At 40.3% G+C, this 14,900-nt stretch overlaps 1 protein-coding gene across 2 annotated transcripts in view; it reads left to right on the top strand.

Annotated features, from left to right (window-relative positions):
* HMCN1 (hemicentin 1) overlaps positions 1 to 14,900 on the top strand; it is a 205,091-nt gene that overhangs the window by 62,617 nt on the left and 127,574 nt on the right. For both annotated transcript variants that reach the window (XM_042805977.1, XM_042805972.1), the window contains exons 10-11: positions 674 to 795; positions 6,091 to 6,366. In XM_042805977.1, coding sequence (XP_042661911.1) covers positions 674 to 795; positions 6,091 to 6,366 — 398 coding nt within the window. The remainder of the gene's footprint in view (positions 1 to 673; positions 796 to 6,090; positions 6,367 to 14,900) is intronic.

Here is a 14,900-nt window from a genome sequence, read left to right as displayed (position 1 = left end):
GGATTATAAACGTCTGGGATGAAGGTAGCCCCTGAATTTTAAAAAGTACAAAGATTGCTGCCTGGATGCAGTAATCTTGTAGTAGGGTAGATGCTGCCTTCCCCACTGTATGAACCTCATAGTGAATTTGCATATAGAGTGAGGGAAGTAGATTGTATCTGGTAAAGGATGGGGGGTCCCCTTTATGTGTAGCCCCTGTGATCTATACCTGCAAGCTTGAGAAGCTCGGGCTGGGAGGATGAACCCTTGTTACTCCTGCTAGTAAGAGCCACAGGTTTGGTACCACATATTGGCTCTACATTAAAACTTGTCGGTATTAAGGAAAGGTGTCTCCTTGCATAGTAAATAAGTAGAATACGAGCAGCTGAGTGAATGGCTGCAAATACGGTGGTTTTAGTTACTGTGTGACAACTGTTGACATACGCTAAAGGCATATTTGTAGATACGCAAGTGAGACACTCTGCAAAAACTTACATTTCTTAATACAGAAGCCTGACAGTGTATATATCATTTCTTAAATAAAATCTGTGAAGTTAGATCTGATTTGATTCATCAGAGGGTCTGTTTTTCCTCTTCATTATTGTGTAAACCTATGCCTGTAGTCAGGAAACCGAGTTCTTATACCTCTTGATTCCTTCAGGAATTTAGTGAATATACCCCTTTCTTCCTCCAGAGAATCATCTAGTATGAGTTGGGAAATTGCTCAGGTCTCCTTGTCTGATGAAGGCTTTTACGAATGTGTGGCAGCCAGCAGTGCAGGAACTGGACGTGCGCAGACATTTCTGGATGTTTCAGGTGGGTAGCAGTCTGTCCTTCCGTGCTGAAGCGTGGTAATATATTGTACTGGAACACTTAACAGAGAGCAGTGGCACTTGGGGCCAATAAAATACATTTCCAGTTCTGAGTACATTGTGGACTTTCTCATCCATGTACGCAAGTGTGCTGATGTTTATTTAGCACACCTGTTTTAAACATAAACATTGGATTTGTTCTAATCAGTTCCCACTATCATTTGGGCTTGCATAATAGATGTGGCCTGTAGAAGCAGAAATTGAAATCTGATTTCAAATGTTCTCATTTTTATTTCAAGCTGTAGCAATTATATGCTTACTTGATTGTATGTTTGTATTATTGGATAGATGAGGAATTGCAAAAGTTGCATTCAAACGTTTTCTGCCTTTTTTTTTTTTAAACAAGGTTCAGTAAATTGTTGGAGATCTCATCTATTACCTTGCATTTTTAAAAAGTGAATAACTAGAATGAAGGAAGTAAGATTAAATGAGGAATAAATTGAGCTAATCACAAAGATAATTTTGAATAAACGGTAGTATTTGGTTGCTAGCCCCAAAATGGCTAAATTTAATTTTAAATTTAATTTTAATTTTAAATTTTCCTAACTTCAGAAAACATTTAAATTTAAAGGACAATCAGTTAGAAATCTGGTCATCCATTTAGTACTGAGTTGGTGTGCTTTATGTGTTCAAGCAGTTTCAAAGCATAAAGCACTGATACTCCACTTGCCGAGGGAGAGGGAACGTTCCTCGTGTAAGTTAATGACCTGTTCAGTCTTGGGGCACTAAATGGTCATGCCCCATTATTACTGGAAGTTAGTCGTGGTAAGAGAGAAACCTTCCTGAAAAGTGAGTACTGTCATTCTGGTCAAGCTTTGGACATAGGAATTTGGAGTGGGATAAAGGAAGTGAAGTCAGGTTGGCTTTCTGTGAAGGTAAATGTGAAGCCACGCTGCTTGTGTACCTGTCAGGCTGAGCGCTGGGACGCCAGGGTGTTGTTGCCTGCAGATGATGATGTTGAGAGTATCAACTGCAAATTGGCTAGAAGTGTTTCCCAAAGTAAACCAGGCTTTACTTCACAAAGTTAATCCTTTTACTCTGTCAGAGGAATTTAGTTTAAGTAACTGTACACCAAGATACACCCCAGGGCATGGGCTCGAACTGCTTCAGCACAGCAGAGGTCTTCTGCAGGAAGATGACTGGCAGGAAAAATTGAGAAGAAAAGCTTACTTATGTATGTGGGTGGGTAGGTGAAAATCCTGTCCATACTATAGCAAATCTTGTCACTTCATTTTTCACAGGTGCAGTGCAGTCGGAGGGAAACTGAAAAATAATTTATGCTTTGAAGCAAAAATCCACAGTGTTCTGTTTGTGTTGATCAGACACATGTCGTGCAGCACTGTAAGCTATTGCTCTTGACTAGCAGAAACAGTGGAGCAGAGTCAGTTAATTTACTGTGGCGGTGAGGCTAGCAGAGCTCCGACCAGCAGTTGGGATTCAGCCTCAGGGTTTCATATAACTGCCTGAAGTTGAAGTTGTCTTGTCTTTTATCTCCTGTAGTAGCTAATTCAGGTTAGTTAACCTGGATTATGAATCCTCAAATCACAAAACAATTTAGGCTGAAGGGACCTTTGGAAGTTACCTAGTCCAACTGACGGCTCAAAGCAGAACTCACTTCCAAGCTTGATTGCATTTTTCAGGAACTTGTCCAATCAAACTTTGAATGTCCCCAAGGATAGAGATTTCACAAGTTCCACCAGCAGCCTTTACTGCTTAACTAAACCCATCAGGAAAGTATTTTGCATGTCTAGTCAGAGTTTCCCTTGATGCGTATTATGACCACAGCCTCTCATACTTTTTTTTTTGTTTTTTATTTTGTGCCCTGAGAAAACTCTAACTCTGTATTCTCCAAAACAATCCACTCAGTAGTTGAAGAGGGTGACTATATATCCTTTCACCTTCTCTTTTTCAGGCAGAGATGTTCTTCTCACTGTGGTATGAGCCAGTCCAAAGAAACTGGTGTGATATCATTGATTCCATGCAAGGCAAAGTTTGTAGAGAAACAGGCCTCTTAGACCAAGTGGTAAATTTGAGGAGGGGAACATCCTTTTAATCACACAAAGGACTTGAGTAGAATAGAACAGTAACATAGATACTTACCCAAATCCTAGCTCTAGAGCACTATTTTATATTTGGGTGAATAGGGTGTTCCCATGTGTTCGTTTCAAGCCATGTTTTGGAGGACAAGAAGCTGTTATATTCTGCCTCAGAAATTGTGGGCATAAAGATTCTTGGTCTGGAAGTTGCAACCATCTTCCTCCTCACACTGAAACTGAAGGAGAATCCTAACTTTTTCCTTGTGATATTGGTAGCACTTGAAAGTTGAGAGTGACAAGGGAAAAAAAATCCTGTATCCCTCATTTACAGAGCACTGACAGATTGACTGAGACTGACTCACTATGTAAACATGAGCAATTAGCACTGTTTTGAGCCATGCAGAGGATAAATGTGCAGGAGATGCTTTGAAATCCTTGTGTACAAATATTTGGAAGAGAATTACTTGAAATTTCTTCTTTAAGCAAAGTAAACAATCTTTTCAAGTGTTCTTAGTTTGCCTAGCTGACAGACAATATATCACAGATAGTCCATTTTGTCAACTGCTGTGTGAAAGGTATTGGAACTGTGTCAACATTTTCTAGTTTCAGAAAAAGCAAACACTTGAGTTGGAGTTTGTCTTACTCGTATTAAATCTTTATAATGTCAGATGGCTCGTTAGCTCATGCAGGCACCTTTACTGGCACTTCAGTTAAGAACTGCTGTGAATTCAGTCTAGAGTTTGGCTGGGGGATTGCTGTGTGTCTGCACTATTGTGGTAAGAGGCTGGTGTAGTCCAAAAGATGCCATGCTCCACCAGACTGACATTCAAAAGGTGGGGATTTTAGTCTTGTACTGGCCTTCATCTCTCTAAGTTTCTTAAAGTAACAGACTTGGTGATACGCCTGTGGAAAGTGTTAGATTTGTCTTTTTTCCCAAACAACCCAAAACAAAAAGTGCAGGGGAGAAACTCAATTCTCAGTATGCAAGTCTAGCTTTTCTTGACTCTCCTCTGCATGTGTTAAAATACACAGTTTTGGTAATAAAGGTGATTGCTGCTAGGGGCCGTGCTTATAGGGAAGCAGAGCTGCACACCCAGCACGCAGAGTATAGGAGCGATTCATTGCTGTGCAGAGATGTAGTGTAAAGCTCATGAACCTCATCTGAGACCCCACATGAGACTTAAATGAGCAGTTATGGCTGGCTCTGAGCTTAGGAGAAACTTTCACCCTTAATAAATACAGACTTTTTTTTATTCCCTCTTATCTTTGCTTTTTTTAGGATAATTGTTTTTTAGTGTGTCCTGATAAAGATTTGGTCTTGCTCTTGCAGCTGTCTTATTTCTGCTAAAGCATACTATTCAGAATGTTATTCATTGCAGATGTTTCTTTTTTGAAGAACCAGTTTGGGGAAAAACAGATGGAAAAAAAATACATATGTTTTTAATGGGAGTACCTAAAGTGATACATAGTGTGTTTTCTTTCTTGAATATTTAAATGTTGCCTCCTTTATCAGTGATACCTCAAGAAGGATCAGGATGACTGCTCCTATTTTAAGCATCTGTGGTTTCAAAGTTTAGTTTCAGTACAAAATTATTTCAGCTGTTTTCTTCCAGGAGTGTCATAGAAGAGTACAGATGAGTAGAGTGGAAAGCAAATAATAAAAAACAGTGGAAGCTACAACATAAAATATGTACAGATAGGAAAGAAAAAATAGTAAAATTACCTAAGATTTGAGTGGAAACTGTTAAGTGGCTGCTGCCTCGAGCCTAGGAATCCCTCCTGCCTGGCTGCTGGAGCTCAGCCCCGTGCGCCCAGGGACCTGGGGGTTCTCTGTCCCAGACCCACGGACACTGCTGCCGCTTTCCTCTTCGCACAGCTGTCAGCAGTGAAGCTGAGCAGGTATCACGGACACAGAGAGGACACGGGCACAGCCAGCTCCACACACTGGCACAGACAAGGTGCTGCCTCCATCAGCGGCTCCACGCGGGCCTTGCGTAAGGCACGGGACAGCCAGCTGCCCCCCTCCTGCCCGGCTGCTGGGGATTGAAGTTTGCTAGTGAGGCTGCATACACACTGCTCTCCAGGACACACACAGGAGGGATTAAGGACTGAGATTACACCGGGAGTTAAAAGAAGATTTAACAGGATGACAGGGCAGACTGTGGAGATCAAGTGCAAGGCTCAGTCACACGAGAGTACTGACTGCTGATGTTTTACATGCAACGGGGCCCCTTTTATGCCCCTTACTGCCTCCTTCCCCCTTTGCTCCTCTCTGATTCACTTCCCCTACATAATCCTTCATCTGTTCGCATAGTTCGATGCTGCCTCACCCCCTGTCCTGTCCTGTGTCTCCCGTTCTCCCCCCCCAAATACCTGGGACCCCCAGGTTTTTGTCCCTGTCAGTTGTAAAGTCCAGGTTGGCCCCTCTTTGAAATGATGCTCAGAGCTTCTTGACAGCCCATCAGTTAGCCTGGTGAAGCTTGTTTCCTGTCATTGTCTCTGCTATGGTTTGTCTGTCAGGTCTATGTCTCTGTATAATGTGTTTATTACCTCTTATTTTCCTTATCCCGTTTGACAAGGCCCTTTGATCAGATAAACTTAAGGGAACAGATGCTCTCTCCTTCCGTATTCCCTTATATAAACCATCATGGAAAGAACTTAATAACGATGCTTAGAGCAGCTGTTGACTTGCTTTCATTGTTGCTATAAGAAGAGCTTGCTAGCAACATGGTTTTTTTCATATAAAGCCTGTAAAAATCTAGTGCGTAGCCCAGATTCCAGCATGCGTGGTCACACCTCAGGGATCAGACTCGGAGACCTGGTGATGGTCCTGTCTCTTCCTTCTGTTGCTGTGGCACTCTGATCTCTTGTTGCCTTTCTCCAGTGTGAGTTGAGCTCAAAGAACACAGTGCTACATCCTCTCTCATACACGATGTGATCTTTTGTCCTATGTGATCCGATAATTTTTGACCTAAACCAGGCATGTTCTTGTGATGTAAGCTGCTGTCAGGTAGCTTAGCATCAGGGGAGGAGGATGCTGACCTCCCTGGGTTCTGTTTCCTGGCTTCAGCCATGTTCAGTTAAACTGAATACTAAGCAATGTTACTTTTTTTAAAACTCTACCGTGTGCTTGACGTTGTTTATCAAGAATCCCCAAACAAAGCAAAGGTTCCCACATCTTTCTCTCTGTTCTTTATTCACAGAGCCTCCACCTATGATTCAGGTTCCTAATAACGTCACAGTTGTGCCTGGTGAAGGAGCCATCTTGACCTGCCTCACTTCAAGCACAGTGCGTTACAATCTCACCTGGCAGAGAAATGGCAGGGATGTGAGGCTTGAGGAGCCCCTGCGAATAAGGATGATGAGCAACCTGTCTCTAGAGGTGAAGACTGTAAAGCTCACGGATGCTGGCAAGTACAACTGCATCGCTTCTAATGAGGGTGGATCTACCACAGCATCTGTCTTCCTTACAGTGCAAGGTAACAAGGAAACTGCACGTTAAACTTACTCTGTCGTGGTTTATAATGTCTTTATCTTGTGAGCTGTCTCTCTCAGTGACTTCTGTGTTTTATTTCTGCCCATTGATAAAACCACTTGGAGGCTGACAGAACATCATGTAGTTCTCGCCTGTTTTGAAGTGGCACTGGGAGTCACCGAACAGGACCAGTGCTCATTTTGTGAGACTATGTGTGTATAGCACTCCCCAATATTTGTAGCCAGCCTCTAGTTTGATAAAATTTACAGCCTGGCTATGTAGATATTTTTTTTTTTTTTTTCAGTGAAACTGTAACTATATACGTTATATAACTAAATTGGTAAAAGTTCCTGTATTCGCCTGGATTATTTTATATCTCTTTATAACAGAATATTACTTCTAAGTTTTTCTATGTATTATGTTAGTGTATCTGTTTTATAGTGCTAATCGATACAAGCTAAGAACTAACCACAGTTTTTTGAAGGGCTGGATTTGTATGAAGGTAAGGACTTTAAAAATATGCCAGAACTGAAAAAAGCATCATTGGTGGGACTAAAAAAAGGTCTAGCTCTGTGCTGTTGCTGCATACCGGGAACAAGGTTTTTTTTTAAAAAATATGTATAAATGCCGTAATTTGTGTTGGAGCCAATCCTTTGAAAGTTTGAAAGTAATGCAGGTTTTCCTCTGTTTTCCTTGGTCATGGGGAGGTTTGAACCTTTGCTTCCTAGCTGCCCATCTGTGGATAAGAAAAGGTAGAACTCAGTGTTTTAGTAAGAAAACTGCTCAGTTTGTTTGTAGGTGACTGACAGGATTTTTTTCTGGCTGATGGTACTGGGTCATATTCTGTGCAGAGTGGGTAGTTTCATTAACTTTGCTGGTGTAATTCTAGTACTTTCACTGGTGGAAATGTTAAAATTATGGAAAAAAGAAAAATTCAGTGGAATTGCCTGGCTTAAGGTGCTCTAAAACAGAGAGAGGTCATAAATGGAGTGGTAACACTAATGGGATGTAGTTTTTCTTACAGGAAGTGCATATTGGTTTACCAAGGTGGAATAAGTAGGTGTGCAATCAATTATGTAGGATCTATTACAAAGTACAGCAGAATGAAGTGTTTCTTCATTGATATGTTTGAATTACTTTTCGATAGCTACAGGAGAGTTAGAACTGTTAAATTTCTAGCAAGGCTGAAGGAAAAAAAGCCATGAAAAAAATTCAAACCCCATACATTTGGAAAACTTAATTTTAAATTCTACAGGATTTTTCCATCAAGAAACTCATTCAAACATATCAAAGGCAGCAAGAGAAGCACCCCCCCTCCCTTGTTCACCTCTTCCTGGGATTTAGATTTTCCTCCCTAATGTCGGTAGACCAGCTGGGAGCTTTAACACAATGATCAGATTTCTTCTGGCAATTTTTCATAGTGAACATAAAGTAGTTTACTGCTGCCACAACAGCATATTGAGTTTCGAATCACTCATATATGTAGAATGATTATATCAAATAGTTGGGAATTATGTTTTGGCTGGTACTGGTATTGCTAACGGCTTTAAAACATGTCTCTGAGAACCCTTTTGAACAGTTTAGACAGACTTAGTTGAGAGTCTGAGTTGTGTTTCCTTTCTGATGAAAGATGATTAGAACAGAATAAATATGTAGGAAATGCTAAACTGCAGCTGAATTCAGATTTATGCAGTAGTGTCTGCCTCTTTGGAAAAAGTAAACTACTGCCAACCTTTCCAGTGGCTATTTGTGAAAGCTGAATGGTATCAGGATGGTTGTGTGCACTATCATTTGTGACCGTTTTATTTTGCTTGGACAAATTGATTTCTGTCAAGTTTCTGGAAGTACTCTGGTGTGTAATTGTCGTGTACAACCCCTAGTGCTTGGTAGGGTCTAAGATAGTATTCAAAAGAACAGTTTCTATTTGGCAGCAAAAGAGTAAAGGGTGGCTCTATGTAAGAAGCAAAAGCATTACAGCGTTGTCATTATTAACATTTTGAAGAAGGAAATTTGAAATCTTGTTAATAGATTGAGATGGTTCGTGCTTTGTGTAGTTGCAAGTAATTCAGAATGTCAAATTAAATTCATATTGAAGTCCTTTATTATTGTTGGGACAGTTCCATATAGATCTCTGAATTTTGGATCGTAAGAGAATAAACACTGCTTTCATCCCCACTTTCTTTCTGGAATGGGAGTTAAGGCAGAGAACAAATGCTGGTAGCTCTAAAAATAACCCAGCATCTGCTTTACATGCTGAAGTGGGTTGCAGTAAACCCTTGTTTTGAAAGCTTTCGGTTTGAGGCTGCTGTTTCTGAAAGAGAACATTCATCTGATTTTTGTGCCAGCAGCTGTACAAATACAGACTGAAATCTTCAATGAGTTGACTTTTTCCCCCAGTTGTGTGTTCTGTGTTAAGAACCTCGTACTATACCAAGTCACTAACTGTCCCACACTAATACTGAGCACAGCTAGGTGAAGATCCAGTTTAAAACTTGGGCCTATTTGTGGAGTGGCAGTATGCTGCTCGGCGTAGTCTGAAAGGTCACTGAATGCAGTTTTATAAATTTCAAGGAGTGGAAGCTCTTGAGCCTTGTGGATTGTATTGATGCTTAATGAGTGCTATGGCTAACTTTTAAAGTAGATGCTCATCTTTGGACCTTGTTAAATGGTGGCTACATAGTGTGAATTGCTTAAGTCCTCCTGACAGAAAACATAAATTAAATCTGTAAGGGCATTCACTACTTTTTCAGATGCTTCATATAATTTATCACCAGCCTGGAGGGAGCATATTGCCGCTGTGTGAGGCTAGAGATTGGCCAGAAGTGTGAAACATTGATGATCTTATAAACTTTTCAATGATATATTTCTTACTGATGAGGGAAATTCCATGAGCATGTAAACTTTTTCCTTCTACTTTGTTACAGTCTTGTAGGCAAAATACGAATTTGCAATATGCTTATTTATCAAGTTGATTTAATATTGCATGTTTTGGTAGCTTGATGTTTTGTTCTTGATGATTTCATACACGTAAATGATACTGAGTTGGGGAGGCTTTTGAGGAACTTACACTTTTTTATTATTATTATTATTAATTGAAACAGCGTTCATGCTGAAGAGATTGATTTGTGGTAGTTTTTTTTCTTTCCTTCCCCAAGAATTTCAAATACACAATTAAAACTCAGATTCCTGAAGTTCAGGTGATGCTAAATGTGATTTTTATGGTAGTCTTAGTTTTGCATGTTTTCTGGTGTAAGTAAGGAAGAGTAGACAATGAAGCACTTCTTTTAACGACTGCAAGCGTCTTTTACAGCTGTATAGTATGTAGACACTTTTATGGCTTTTGCTCGTGTTTATGTTGGCAATTAGTAGAGATGTTTGAGTTTGGTAATCAGTGTATGATGAATTCCAGCAGTAGATTAACAAGAAGTGAGGCAACACTGAACCTTTGTCTTATTGGGAGCCATCTAAGATGATGGAGTGCCAGCTGCTGTGCACTGAGCTCACCGATGAACAGCGAGCAGGTCAGCATGCTATTTGGGTGTATTTCTTTATCTGAATGTCCAGGTAAAATAAAATCATACATGCTGTAGTTATTGTTCCGTCCATAGCATGGTGGATTTCCTTTACCTGTTTATTTGCCAAACTTTTAAAAATCTTTAAATGCCTGTCTGCTATTGCCTTCACAACTGAAAGACATTTTAGCATCTGTTTACAAGTAGCAGTATTAAATAATCCAGAGTGATCTGTGCTAGAAGCACCTAAACTGCACCTGGAAGAAAAAAGCATACATATTATGCGTTCCATCTGCCCACGTAAGAAATAAAGTGTATGTTTGACTTTGAGTGTTGAAGAATTAGCAGACTTATTACAGCAATGACAAGTGATGTTTTGTCAAGCCAACGTGTGACAAAAGTACTGTCTTACTGTGTGAACGGAGTCAACTACGCTCTGTGTGCAGCGGGGCAAAGCGAGACCTGTTAGCCTGGCAAGATGCAGCCGTGCTGTCTGCTGCAGGGAACTGATGGGGACACATCAGCCAACTGATAGATTGAAATCCCAGTTGAAAAAAAGAAAAAAAAATGTCCAGGAGACAGTGTATGTGACTTGGCTGAACCAGAGCAGTGATAATACTTGGGAACGTTCTAGACAAGGAGAAGAAACCAGAACTGAATGAACACAATAGGACTCTGAGCATGAGTGTACTTATCTGGACTAATTCCAGGAAATAGACTGCCTAGGTGGACAAAAGGTATAATCCCTCCTTGGCATAACCCAGTGCTTAGTTGCCTGAATTCCCTCTGCTCTTTCTTCTGAAAGGAGACAATACAGAAATAAACATCTTAGTCTTTGAGATCTTTGTATAACTGATCATGTGAATGTCATTCACTTAGACACAAGGGTACACACTGTAATAAGACGTTTGTTATACTGTATTGAATTCTTTAAACACGGAGAAAACAAGGGATTAAAATTGAAGTATTATTGCTTTACTTGCGATTTCAAACTTAATCAAATGCAAGGTGTCTGTCCTAAAGAGTGAAAAGAAGTTTAGTGCCTTCTGTACATCTTTCTAGGCTGTTATTTGCGACTATCTGAGAAGATAAGTTGATATGTTTTTTCAGGCTGTGTATTTTAAAGTTACTACCTCAAATCTGTTATCACTGTGGCACTTCCACCCCTATTAGAGCAGGAAGTAAAGCAGTGGAACTCTCAGCAGTGTTCTTTGATGCAAAAGGCAGTATTCTTTGAAAGAAGGAGAGCTGAATCAGTGTGTATCCTAGGTGCTAATTATCATTCACAGCAGGCTCAATGATAGTCATTAAGCTGTTTTTGAGAAACTAGGCTCCTGCACAGGAAATGCAGGTTAGCAGAAGGGGCAGGAATTGCCTGAGCAGCTTCTCTGGAGTTCTTGGCCATGTAAGAAGATTAATGAGCGCCCCCAAGTTCATTTGTCTTCTCCCCATAACTGCCGAGGTTGTTTTCTACATTGGGTGAAAGTGAACTGATGGGGAAGAAATTGTTTGTGTTATTAGACCAATCACTTTTACAGCCTGATTTCATGAGTTGGTCTGAATCTATTGTTTGGGAGGTTTCTTTTAATAATATTCCCTGAGTGAGATCCTCTACAGATCAGTACAAACCCAGGACAAACAAAGCGCTCTCATCCAGCTAGAAATATCTTTACATTTTTGGTGTCTTTTAGATAATTTGACACACATTCAACTAAATCAGTGATGATTAAGCTTTTGTAATATTTTTTTATCGTATTCAGATTATGCATCATAGGAAGAGTTCTTGCAGCAAAGAATTTAAGTCCTAACTTGATGAAAGATAAAAAATTAGGATATTAAACAAAACAGGAAATTAGTGTCATGCATCTTAATTTCTGTCATTTGATTTTTTGCTCTTTCTCATCATTTTCTTGTGGCTTTCTCACAGAAAATGTAGGCCTTTAGAAGGATTTCTAAGAGGTGTTTTGGAGGAGTGGAAACATAGCACATTTAGAAGTCAGTACTTCTAGATGGCTTCTGACCCCTACACAAACCTCTGGTCCAAGGCAGTATATCGTGCAGATTTCTTGGAAACTGGCTTCTTGCAGAGTATTTGATCTCTGTTACTGCAACAGTTAATAAAATGCCCAAGGAAATAATTGATTAAACTATGAAGCATTGTACTTGTAGCTATAAGAAAGGTGTCGGATTGGTGACCCTTCCAGGAGGGCATAGGAGCATAACCAAGTTACATTTACATTTCAATAAATCGAACTTCCTCCTCATGTGAAGATGGGAACACACCCCCTGAGAAGAACCCACTGAGTTCCAGAGGTTGAAGTTCTCTGTTTTTGTAAAGTACTGGGTTTCCAAGATGACGTTTCTTTATCTGCAGAGTGTCAGTGCTGCTCTGCTGGAGCAGGAAGCCTGACTTTTTCATTTTCTTCTATCATGGTGTTCACCAAGTGGTTTTTCCTGAGTGAAACAACTTCTAGGGCTGAGTACAAACCCAGGACAGGGACGTGAGGAGGAGGGAACCCATTTCCTTTCCTTCTGCAGGTCTTGCTCCTGCAGGAAAATCATTGTAGAGGCCAGACATGCTGTGTGGATGGTGTCAGATGCTTGCTTTATGGTCTCTTGTTCGCAGCTGGTGAATACTTACCATGCCTTTAATTTTTGCTGATAGAGTCTGCATGTGGTCAGTGAATGCCAAGTTACAAGGAAGTGCAGGGAGGTTATGAAAAACAACTTTGGCGAGAAGACTTTTTGCCTGTAGTGTGTCTCGGCATGTTTTTGGGGAAGCAGCTCTTTTGGCTATCGAGTGAAAATGGGTGGTCCTTCCCCTGCTGTCTTTCACAGCACGCTTTCTTGGCGCTGGGGTGGGTGCTGCAGAGTGTATCCCAGCAGAAAGACTTGTTCTGTCCCGCGGTAGCGAAGGGTGCTGTTGGCATTGCTGAGATTGCAGCTGGTGCGTACTCCCTGGCTGAACAACAAGAAGATCCCAGTAACGCTCGCCTGCCACCCTGTAGAAAAGTTAAATTTGCGCTCGGAAGCTTCGTGGAGTGTCTCACGAAAGCAGCTGCAAATGCTCCTGCTGTGTAGCTTTTACCTGAGCTAATGGTTTGCCAGTTCTGGAAACGGATGTTTCGGTGGCTTGTGCAGGGAGCCGGGCACCCTGCGCCTCTGCCCGGCCGAGGGTGGGTTGGGAAGGAGATCAGTGGGAACTTGGCAGCGACGGGAGACGTCTGGCGAGGGAATGAAGCAAGATGATAGTGTCCAAAGACAATATTCCTTTTTAATTAGGTTCACTTGGTTGATGCCAAAAGCACAGATGAATGTGACTGGCTGATTAATGCTGAAGGCTACTTTTTGTTTATCCCTATTCAATGTTTTGATCATTATTTATGCTGTAAGAAATCTGTTCTCAGCTTGCTATTCAGACAGGAGCCTTTGTCAGTTTTTCTGTTTATGTGCAATTTTTCTTCTATGCTTTTTTCATTTGGCCTGTGAACAAAAGTATAAAATTGAATTGAATATTAATTTCAACTCAAATTGCTAAAACATGATTTAAACTTAATAGAAATCAGATGAACGGGGAGGATTCCTTTTGCGAATGTAGTGACATGTTATGTGTATATCTGTTATTATTTCATAATATAAGATATAATGTGAATTCTGTGCCTGATCTGACATCAAAGTGGAAAGCTACGCTCTGGGAGGAATTCTGCATAATCCCAGTCTTCCATCTCACTTACTGACATATGTTAATAGCTATCATAATAGTAGATTTGGATATTTTTCCCCCTCCCTGTGCCTTCACAGTGTGCACTCTTGACACTAACATAATACAGGTTTTTAGACAGTTTGTGATCAAAGCCATTCACTTCCATTTATAAGTTTCCACATGGAAAAAAAACCTAAGGCATAGCCATAAAACTCATAGTAACACGAGAAATCATAGACATCATTGTGGTCACGCAGGACTTTGGTCTGAAGACAATTAATTTTTCATGCCAACACTACAGTTTCTGTATTGCTAGAAGCAGAGCTTTGTGAACATCCTCTGCTCTTGCAGTATCTTAGTAGTTAGAAGCCCAAGTAGGTCAGCTCAGACCCATTTAATTGACGCTAACAGGAATGGATTGTAACTATAGAGAGCTGCTAGTGAACAGACCAGACACTGGGATGGGGCTCCATCTATCCTGCCAGTGTCTGTGCGTATGCAGGAGGGTCTGGATGTTTACTGTAAGGTCTTGAGGAAGTGAAATTTTATTAAAAAAAAAAACCACACCCATGTAAAAATTCGCAACAAATGTGTGCAAACTGCTGTTGTGTTGTTTTTTTGTTTTTTTTTGGTTTTTTTTTTTTTTTTTTGGTTTTTTTTTTTTTTTTTTTTAATCTAGATATATATAAATAGTTGCTCTTATTTAGCCTTGCTAAGGCATTACTTGTCAGGTGAGTGGGTTGAACCATTAAGTTTTCCAAAAAAGCTCTTGGTGTAAAAGTCAAGAAAGAATCTTGTGGGTGCTGCACAAAAATACTGATAATTTGTGCGTAATGGTTCAGTCAAATGCCATCTGCAGGGGGGCTTTTGGGGAAAAGTTTCTTTTAAAGAAAGAAAAGTAACCCGAAAGTAGTGAAAAAACTTTGGCAATAAGTCTGTTTTTTACTAATAAAGGGTGCTAAGAGGTTTTTTTTTTTTTTATTTATTGTATGAAATAAAAATTTGATATTTGCTGTTCCTTTTTCATGCTAAGTTTAACTGTTTCGAATGGTTTTAATGAATATTAGGACTAAAGATGGTTACGAGTGTGAATGGTTCAGATCCTGAAATCTTTACACTGACCTTCTTTCTCTTAAGAAGCTTTACACGTGATCAATGTTGATTAAAAGGTTTTATTCTACAGCCTGGAATGGGCTTGGCATTTTAAGGAGCTTGTGCTTCTCCAGCCCAAGTACAAATCTTCTCCCCTATGATGCAAGGAACAAGGCAAAAGTAAGCATGTTGACACACAGTGTCACACAAGAAAGCCCATTCTGCTGGCCT

Source organism: Tyto alba, unplaced genomic scaffold (genome assembly GCF_018691265.1).
Source record: "Tyto alba isolate M040663 unplaced genomic scaffold, T.alba_DEE_v4.0 Super-Scaffold_1000006, whole genome shotgun sequence".
NCBI lineage: Eukaryota > Metazoa > Chordata > Aves > Strigiformes > Tytonidae > Tyto > Tyto alba.
Note: the sequence above shows the minus strand (reverse complement) of the source record. Positions and strands in the feature narration are given on the sequence as shown.